The sequence below is a fragment of the Gossypium hirsutum genome, unplaced genomic scaffold, assembly GCF_007990345.1.
Source record: "Gossypium hirsutum isolate 1008001.06 unplaced genomic scaffold, Gossypium_hirsutum_v2.1 scaffold_39, whole genome shotgun sequence".
Taxonomy (NCBI): domain Eukaryota; kingdom Viridiplantae; phylum Streptophyta; class Magnoliopsida; order Malvales; family Malvaceae; genus Gossypium; species Gossypium hirsutum.
This window is the reverse complement of record NW_024402781.1, coordinates 17,248-28,006: the sequence shown is the minus strand read 5'-3', so window position 1 is coordinate 28,006 and position 10,759 is coordinate 17,248. Positions and strand designations below refer to the sequence as shown.

General features: G+C 35.6%; 1 protein-coding gene across 1 annotated transcript; it reads right to left on the bottom strand.

Annotated features, from left to right (window-relative positions):
• Positions 1–9,501: 9,501 nt before the first annotated feature.
• Positions 9,502–10,309, bottom strand: LOC107959246 (uncharacterized). Its single transcript, XM_016895257.2, has 2 exons — positions 10,243–10,309; positions 9,502–9,983 (listed from the first exon to the last, which is right to left on the bottom strand). The coding sequence occupies exons 1-2, from the start codon at positions 10,307–10,309 to the stop codon at positions 9,502–9,504; spliced, it is 549 nt and encodes a 182-aa protein (XP_016750746.2).
• Between the last annotated feature and the right edge of the window lie 450 nt (positions 10,310–10,759).

Here is a 10,759-nt window from a genome sequence, read left to right as displayed (position 1 = left end):
CCCAGATAGTCAGAAACGCAAAAGTTCACAGGTCACACCACAAAACCGAGAAATGAGAAACAAGAAGAAGAAAAGTAGAAAAGGATAGGACTAGCGCAGATGAGAGTACAAAAATCCCCAAAAGAATTCGGGAAGCCCCCCAATCATCCCATGATCGATTTTTGCACTAGAAGAGCCCCTTTTTCGGTAACAACCACCACACATCTCAAATTTCATATTCTTCTTCTAAAATCTCTCCCCTTATCTCTCCCTAAATATTCAAACTCTCATGACCAATTCAACCTCAGAGTCTTAGTCCAACTCCACTACATACCCAGCTCATCAGCAAAATAATTACACCATTTCACAACCTGGGACTCGAACTCAAGTCCCTCAGCAGAAGCTACACGCCACCTTGCCACTAGACCACACGCTCTTCTTGTGTCATAAAGCAAGCACTACTATTTTAAAGGCCTATATGACAGTGCCCAGATTCATTTAAGAGCAACACTGAAAATTTTACAAAAGCCATGACTTGAACCCAAGCTTTCCAAACACTCCAAATCCACTCAAATCACTTAGCCAATATAGCAAACATGACATTTGCATCAAATAATACAAAATTAAAAGACTCTAAATTTTTGGGGCATTACAGCACTAACCATCATCACTGCCTCAGACTTTTATGAACTATAAATATGTGGTATTTTTCACCATAACGGTAGTGACGGCAAATCTTCAGGGCAAAGACAATAGCAGGTAACTCTAAGTCGTGTGTCGGGTAGTTCTTTTTGTGAGGCTTTAACTGTCAATAAGCATATGCAATTACCTTTCCAGTTTATATTAACACATATCTTGATCCACTAAGTGATGTGTCACTGTAAATAACAAATCCATTCCCAAATTTAGGTAATGTCAATATAGGAGCTTCTATTAACATCCTCTTCAATCGATCAAAACTCTGCTTTCATTCATCTGACCAAACAAATTGAATATTTTTCTACAATAACTTGCTCACCGATAAGGCTATTATAGAGAAGTGTTTAACAAAACATCAGTAGTATACTGCTAACCCCAGGAAGTTTTGTACCTCTGCGATATTCTTTAGATCTTACTCAGGTCAACACGTATCCCATCCATAGAAACCAGATGTCCCAGAAATCCAACTTCCCTAAGCCAAAATTCACATTTGCTGAATTTTGCATACATTTGTTTTTCGCACAAAATCTACGGTACAGTCATTAAGTGCTGAGCATGTTCAGATTCTGACTTAGAGTAAATAAGTATAACATCTATAAACACCACCACATATCTATCCAACTAAGGTTGGAAAACTCGTTTCATCAGATCCATAAATACAGCGTGAGAATTACTTAATCCAAATGCAATTACTAAAAATTCATAATGACCATATCAGGCTCTGAATGAAGTTTTCATCACATCATAATCTTTCATTCGCATCTGATAATATCCTGATTTGAGATATATTTTAGAAAACACGGTTGCCCCCTTCAGCTGATTAAATAACTAATCAATACGAGCGATAATTTTTAAGACTAAGTCAGTATGCTCGAGAATGTGTATCTACTAAGGCAATAATATGCAAAAGATTTGAAGATGGCCTGAATGAAGATATTCATTTGTTATTCGGGATTCTATTGATAAAAGAGTTTGTAGTGCTTGTTGAATAAGCATGTAAAGCTAAAAGCTTGGGAAAGAGAAAAGAAAAGCTGATTCAGAAGCTAAAGCAGTGCAAAAGAGATCATCGAGCAAGCCATTTCAACCTACGTCAAAGAAGTTTTGAGATGATTATAGCCGTTCAAAAGCTAATGTGGGACATTCGAGTAGAGATCATGCAAGATCATATTCGAGCTTCAGAGCTCCAGCTACATTTGTTGCCAGTGTTGGAAATGTCAGATCTGATCGACTTAACTGTAAACACTGTGGTAAAAGAAATCCCAAAAATTGGAGACTGTACGATTGGGCGTGTTTCAAATGTGGATTATTAGACCATTTCATCCGTGATTGCCCCAAATCTGCGAAACAAGAAATTGTACAAAATTTGAGACCTAGTAACACTTCAGATCAAGGTAGACCTCTTAGAAATACGAGAAATGTGAGTGGTAGTCAAATAGGGACTAAAGAAACTGCTGTTCGATTTGAGGCCCGTGCACCTGCCAATGCCTACACCATTCAAGCTCGTGAGGAAGCTTCGTCTCCAAGTGTGATTACAGGTACTTTTACTCTTTACAATACTTCTTTGATTGCATTGATAGATCCTGGATCAACACATTCATATATATACATGAATGTAGTATCTAGTAAGACTTTGCCTGTAGAGTCTACTGAATTCGTAATTAGAGTATTGAACCCTCTAAGCAGATGTGTTTTGGTTGATGAAGTCTGCAAGAATTGTCTGTTAATGTTTAGAGACGTTTCTTTTTCAGTTGATCTAATGTTATTACCTTTTGATGAGTTCGACATAATTCTGGGTATGGGCAGGCTAACTTTGCATGATGCTATTATGAATTGCAAATGAAAAACTATTGATTTGAGATGCAAGAATAATGAAATAGTCTGAATTGAATCTAGTGACTTAAATGGGTTGCCGACTGTGATTTCGTCAATGAAAGCTCTATGTATTGTGAGAAAAGGATTTGAAGCTTACTTTGCCTATGTGATTGATTTGAAAGTGTCAAAAAAGATAGTTGAATCAGTGCCTATTGTCTGTGAATTCCCTGATGTGTTTCCTGAAGAACTTCTAGGATTACCTCCGATTTTGATAGCTCCGTATAGAATGGCTCCAACTGAATTAAAACATTTAAAGTCCCAGTTGCAAGAATTGACCTATAGAGGGTTTGCTAGATTGAGTTTCTCACCTTGGGGTGCTCCTATTTTGTTTATGAAAAAGAAAAACGGCATGATGAGAATGTGTATTGATTATCGCCATTTGAACAAGGTGACTATCAAGAGTAAATACCATCTGCCCTGAATTGATGATTTGTTTAATCAGTTGAAAGGAGCTATCGTGTTTTTAAAGATAGATCTGACATCGAGCTATTATTAATTACGAGTAAAAGATTTAGACATTCTGAAAACTGCATTCATAATGAGGTACGACCATTATGAGTTTTTAGTTATGCCTTTCGGATTGACTAAGGCACCTGCTATCTTTATGGATTTGATGAACAGAATTTTCAGATCATATTTAAATCGATTTGTTGTCGTATTAATTGATGACATATTGATTTATTCGCATGATGAATCCGAGTATGCCGAGCATCTAAGAATAGTGCTACAAGCTTTGCGTAATAAGCAATTATATGTGAAGTTAAGCAAATGTGAATTCTGGTTACGAGGAGTCAATTTTCTGGGCCATATTGTATCAACATCTAGTATCCGAGTTGATCCGAGTAAAATTTTAGCTATTTTAGATTGGAAGTCTCTGAGAAATGCTTCTAAAGTTCACAGTTTTCTGGGATTTGTCGGTTATTGTAGGAGATTTGTAAAAGGCTTTTCTATAATTACAACTCCGTTAATAAAACTGCTTTAGAAAGATGTGAAGTTTGAAAGGTCTGAAAAGTGTCAGAAAAGCTTTAATCAATTGAAAGCCTTATTGACTAAAGCTCCGGTGTTAGTACAACTAGAATCAGGTAAAGAATTTATAATCTACAATGATGCTTTATTAAATGGTTTAGGATGTGTTTTGATGCAGGAAGGCAAAGTCATTGCTTATGCTTCGAGACAGTTAAAGCCGCACGAAAAGAATTATCTGACGCATGATTTAGAATTAGCTACGATTGTGTTTGCGTTAAAAATTTGGCGCCACTATTTGTTTGGTGAGACATGTTACATACATTCTGATCATAAGAGATTAAAATATCTGATGACTTAGAAAGATCTGAATCTGTGACAAAGAAGGTGGTTAGAATTGCTAAAAGACTATGAGCTCGTGATTGGTTATCATCCAGGAAAAGCAAATGTTGTTGCTGATGCTTTCAGTAAAAAATCACTGTTTGCTCTACGTGTGATGAATGCTCATTTGGTTCTGTCCGATAATAGTTCGGTATTAGCCAAATTAAAAGCAAGACTATTATTCATTCAACAGATTTGTGAAGCTCAAAAATGTTGATAATGAGATAATAGCAAAACGAGCTCAGAGTGATTTAGATTATGATTCAGAATTCAGAGTTGCTAAAGATGATTGTCTGAGATTCTGAGATCGAAATTGTGTTTTGAGAAATCTAGAGTTGATTTAGATGATTTTGAATGAAGCTCACAATAGTAGGTTATCAGTTCATTAGGATAGTACAAAAATGTATAATGATTTGAAAGAACATTACTGGTGGAGTGGAATGAAAAGATATATCTCCAACTTTATTTCTAAATGTTTAATCTATCAACAAGTTAAAGTTGAACATCAGGTGCCATCCAATTTGTTACAACTGATTATGATTCTGGAATGGAAATGGAATAGTGACGATGGATTTTGTTTCAGGTTTACTCCTATCTCCGAGAAAGAAATATGCAATCTGGGTTGTAGGTGATAGATTGACGAAATCAATCCATTTTATTTTGGTATGATCCGATTACTCACTTGATAAGTTAGCTGAGTTATACATTTCTAATATTGTAAGATTGCATGGTGTGCCATTATCTATTGTGTTAGACAGAGGTCCGAGATTCACAACGCGATTTTGGAAGAAATTACAAGATGCTCTGGGTACAAAATTGCACTTTAGTACTGCTTTTCACCCGCAGACGGATGGTCAATCTGAGCGGATTATTCAGATACTCGAGGATATGTTGAGATATTGCATTCTTGAGTTTGAAGGTACGTGGGAACAGTATTTACCTTAAATTGAATTTGCTTATAATAACAGTTTTCAATCGAGTATTAAAATGGCACCATACGAAGCCTTATATGGTCGGAAATGCCGTACACCTTTGTATTAGACTGAACTCAACAAGAATAAGATTCACGGGGCTAACTTGTTAAAAGAGACTGAACAGAAAGTAAAAGTGATTCGAGATAGTCTGAAAGCAGCTTCCGATCGTCAGAAATCATATGCAGGTTTGGAACGAAAAGACATTGAATATGAAATCAATGATAAAGTGTTTTTGAAAGTCTCATTGTGGAAGAAAGTACTTCGATTTGGTAGAAAAGGAAAATTGAGTCTGAGGTTCATCGAGCCGTCTGAGATTATCGAAGATATAGGACCAGTTGCATATAGATTGTTATTGCCACCAGAACTAGAAAAGATTCATAATGTGTTTCACATATTGATGCTTCAACAATATAGATCCGATCCATGACATGTGATTTCTCCGTTTGAGATTGAGATTCAGTCTATATGACCTACGAAGAAGAATCGATCCGTATCTTAGCTCGCGAGGTTAAAGAAATGCTAAATAAGAAAATTTCATTAGTAAAAGTGATGTGGCATCGACACGATATTGAAGAGGCTACGTGGGAGCCTGAAGATGTTATGAGACAACAATATTTGAATCTGTTCAACGATAAGATTTTCAGGGACGAAAATCCTTAAGGGGGGAGAATTGAAACAGTCTGATTTAGACCCTAGTCAAAATAGTGGTTTCGGGACCACAAATCTGAATCAAAAAAATATTTTAATATTATTTTTTGTTCTTATTATGTGTGAATTAGTATCTGTGAAAATTTCGTATGAAAATTTGATCGTTTGTGTGCTTAATTTGATAAAAAGGACCTCATTGCGTAAAATGTAAAAGTTGCCTGCTATTTGTTAAAGTGCTTATTTGCTATGTCGTTTTAATTAAGAGGTCCTTATGATGCAATTAGACTATTGAAAGCATGGGTGGACATTTATGGCCTTAATATATGTGAATTTATAATGGTTTATTAAAGGGAATTTTGGTAATTGGCATATTAATCATATATTAAATAAACAAAACATGTTAATGGATGATTCATTCATCCTTATTATCGAAAGTCACAAGAAAAAGAAAGAAAATAAGCTTTTTAGGGTTCGGCCAAGCAAATTGATGATTAAGGTATGGTTTTTGATCCTTTTTTGATAATTTTTATGTTTTTGTAATCGTTGCTTAGTGTTCTATCAAGCCCATGCCTAAAATTATGATTTTGATGATGATTTTGAAATATACCACTGACGAAATTGTGAGCTTTATGTAGTTTGATGATAGTAAATGAAATATATGTTTTGGGTTAACACATTTTGTATTTGAATTTTTGATGAATTTGAGTAAAATGGGCTAAAATGTGAAATTTGTAAATTGAGGGACTAAAATGTGAAATAAATGAAATATGTGGACTTTTATGAGTGCTATGAATATTCGGCTAAGCATAAGCATATAGAAATTTGTGTATTTTGTGATTTTTGTGATTAAGGACTAAGTTGTTAAAATATGAAAATATGAGGGCTAATTTGTAAAAATGCCCTAAATGTGTGTTTGCGGATTGATTTGAATTATTTTGTGAATAAAAGAGTTAAATTTTAATTTATATAGATCGAGAACCAAAGAAAATGAAATTAGATCGGGGAAAGTCGAAAGTCGTCGAATAGCCGTTCGTTTCTGTTCATATCCGTACGTAGTAAGTCTATATACAAATAAATGTGTTTTAAATTGAATTACTATCAATTATATGCTATTAATATATGATGAATGAATATATGAGTTGAAAAAGAAATGAAACATTTGAGAAAGTATCAACAAAGTATCGATGTCTGAAAAGCCCCATACGAACCTTAGGAATAGTTAGGATACATATGTCATGACATAGGATCCGATGTGTGTTATCGTGTAAGACCACATCTGGGACATTGGCATCGACTTATGTTTTACGTATAAGACCACGTCTGGGACGTTGGCATCATATTTGATTTCGTGTAAGACCCTGTCTGGGACAGTGGCATCGATATTTGATTACATGTAAGACCACGTCTGGGACGTTGGCATTATATGAGCTTTCCGAGCTATTTGTGTATCCTTATTATTCCAAACGATTCAACGGGAATTCTGAGAAAATAGATGACTATGTGAATTTGTATCAGGTATGTTTGAATTGTATACCATGTTTGAGAATGAAAGGTAAGTATATGTACCTTGGTGAATATATGATATAAATATGAGTTGCTATGAGAATGAGTTATGATATGTATATATGAATCATGTCCAAATGAAATAAAAGAGATATATAGGTAAGTGAATGTATTTTTCCTTAAATTATATGAATGAATTGATGTTATTTGTTAAGTTTATTTGTATATGGCTTACTAAGCTTTTGAAAGCTTACTTTGTGTGTGTTTGCATTATTTATAGATATCGTAACTATCGCGAGCTTGGGGATCGTCGAGGATCATCACCACACTATCGAACTACTTTTTGGTACATTTTGAAAGTGTAAATATTGAAGTATGACATGTATAGGCTAGAGGTAGTTGAATATGTTTTGTGAAGTGTATATTTAGCCATGTGATACAGCTTAATTATGGTTGAACTTATGGTTTGATTTTGGTTATGTTAAGTGATGCAAATTATGCTTATGTGATGTGTTTATGAATGACCAAATGAAATGGTAAATTTTGGTAAGTTTTGGCATGTGCAAATGTGTGAAATTGGTAAGTTTATAGCATGTGAATGAATGGAATGTATCAAGGTTATAAACTATATGTTTTGGTATGTTTTAGCTTATGAAATGACATGAATTGGTATGTGTTATGAACATGAGATTGGTTGATATTGATATGACATGATTGGTGTATGTATTGGTTGAGAAATAGTTGAGCATTTGGTATGCAATTGATGTTTAATTTTTTTTGTAAGGAGGACCCTTAATGGGTGGCAATTTGGCCTTGTAAATGGCCTACTTTTACCTACATGGGCGGAGACACGGGCGTGTGTCTCAACCGTGTTGCTCGAGGGTCATTTTGAAATGAGCTTGGGCAGACCACATGGTCACACACATGGGCATGTGCTAGGCTATGTGGCCAAGTCAGTTTCGAGCACGGGCGAGACACATGGGTGTGTGACAGGCCGTGTGACCCAAGTCAATAGCCTCCCTAATTTTCACACGGCCTGGCACACAGGCGTGTCTTGTGGTAGTGGACAAGTCAGTATGTATGCCCTATTTTGACACAGCCTAGACACATGGGCGTGTCTAAAACCATGTGAGGCACATGGCCTGTTCACACAGGCATGTGACCTGTGCAACTTTGAAAAATGTTTAAGTTTTGAGAAATTTTGTATGCATCCGGTTTAGTTCTGATCCCTTTTTAATTCATGTTTAAGAGCTCAATGACCAATATAAGGGACTCTATGATAATGTTTGACTATGAAGGTGAATGATGTATGTGAATTATTTATGAATTGTTTCAATTTGTCCAGTAACGCCTTTAACCCTAGTTCGGCAACGGATACAGGTTAGGGGTGTTACATTCCTGTTATCAAATCATTAACAAATTTAACTTCACGTTTCGGTAGTAAACCTGGTAATTCTTTAGGAAATACGTCTATAAATTCATTGACAATAGGTACTTAATCCAACTTTGACCTAGAATCCTCAATATCCAGTATGTAAGCTAGAAATTCCTCACAACCCTTATAAATCTTCTTATGTGTGGTAATCGTCAATACGACTCTGGTAACAATGTTTAATCTCCATGATTCAATTGTGATTAATTCACCTGTAGAGCATTTCAAATTGATTCTTTTCTATCTACAATTAACCACTGCATCATGTAAAGATAGCTAGTCCATACCCAATATTATATCAAACTCATAAAAAGGTAATAACATCATATCAGCAGAGAACTCATAGCCCTGGGCTTTCAATGGACATTTCTGACAAATTAAATTAACTATTACACTGTGACCTAGTAGATTTGTGACTTGAACATCAAATTCAATTGATTCAACCAGTAAATTTTTATCAATGGCTAATACAGTGAAAATATATGAATGGTTTGATCTAGGATCAATCAAAGCATATACAGCAACATCAAAAAGATAAAATATACTCATAACAACATCAGGCGCAGTAGCCCCTTATGTAGCTTGTAGGCAGGTGCTCTAACCTCGAATCTAGCAATGGCATCTCTAGCATCAGTACAACTCATCCTGTATTACTGCTCTGACTAGGGTGTCTACCCTTTTGTGGAATTGATGGGGGTTTACACTCTGATTATCTTTTTCTCCTGGTGGTTTTGGACAATTTCATACGAAATGAATAGATTCTCCACATCTTAAACATGTACTTGCCTTATATCTGAATTCTCTAGTGTAAGGTTTACCACAGAAATAACATAGCGGTCTCAGGGCATTACGAACACTAGACATACTATCAGTAGGTTGATTTTGTAACCTTGAATTAGGTTGTCTTGGTCTGCTTCTGCTAGAAAATTCTAATGATACAGAAACATGGTTATCTTTTTCTCTTGCTTTCTTCAGTGGTGGCGTGGAGAACCTATTAGGAAAATTTCTTTATTGAAGTATCGCGCCTTTCTTTCTCTCCGTCTCTTCTAGTTAAAAGTTTCCTCCATCTTCTGATCTCGATCGGACAATACCACAACCTATCATCATTTTGATCTCATCATTTAATCCGTCTTCAAAATGGGTACACATTTCCTCCTCCGTCGACACAATCTCCCGAGCATACTTACTAAGATATGTGAACTCTCTCTCGTACTTAGGCATTGATTTATTTCCCTGATTCAGTTCCAGAAACTCTTTCTTTTTCTTGTCCAGGTACCTCTTGCTGATGTATTTCTTCTTAAATTCTAATTTGAAGAATTCCCAGTGAACATCAATTTTCGGGACTACTACAGTTATTGTCGCCCACCAATTGTAAGCTTCTTCTCTCAATAGTGATACAACACACTTGAGATAATCCTCAAGGGGGCAGACCATTTCATTAAAAACTTGTTGAATAGTTTTAAGCCAGTATTCATCCTTTGCAGGGTCATCCTCCGATCTACCCCAAAATTCTTTTGCCCCATCCTTCTTGACTTTATTAGTAGCAATTCATCGGTTCAACCCAATTGTCGGAGGAGGAGGTGGCATCATAGGTGGTATAACAAGTGGTACTTTAAGAGGTACTATAGGAAGAGCAATAGGTGGTACAGTAGATGGTACAGGAGGAAGCGGTGGTCGAGGCATCATTGGATTATTCAACATAAATTCAGATAAAAACTATCACATCAGCCCAAAGAACAATTTTGACCTCATTTTCAGGTATCGGTAGGATCGGTATACTATAGCTCGTACCAGTGTCAGTATTCGGGAGATTACTGTCCACTTCATTAGCTTCTTCCTGTTCAATATCTGATGGCATCTTTTAAAATCTATAAAGAAATAGGTTTAGACCAAATCAAATTATATCACACTATCATAGGTTATATGGCAGGTACCTTCTAAGTCTAAACATATTACACTCAGTCTAAGAATCGACTAAATCGTAGCTTTTATACCACTAAATGTAACACCCCTAACCTATATAAGTCACTGGATTAGGGTTACAAAATACTACCGATCAATTAGAAACCATTAAAGATCATAACATTCAATAAATTTAAAAATATCATAAACCATTCATTCCCATACATTTCTTCCCTAAACTGAGCCCTTGAGGCCCTAAATATATCTTGGGAGCAATTCGGGACTAATTTTACACAAAATCAGAAATTAAGGAAAAAGAAGCAAAATTTGAAAATAAGGGACACATGGCTGTGTGGCCAGGACATGTGGAACCTCACAGGCCATGTAACTTTCGAACAAGGGACAC

Coding starts and splice junctions, on each gene's coding strand:
- LOC107959246 (XM_016895257.2), bottom strand. CDS start 10,309: ATGCCATCAGATATTGAACAGGAAGAAGCTAATGAAGTGGACAGTAAT. Junction 9,984..10,242: donor TCTCCCGAATACTGACACTG/GTACGAGCTATA, acceptor CTACTAATAAAG/TCAAGAAGGATGGGGCAAAA.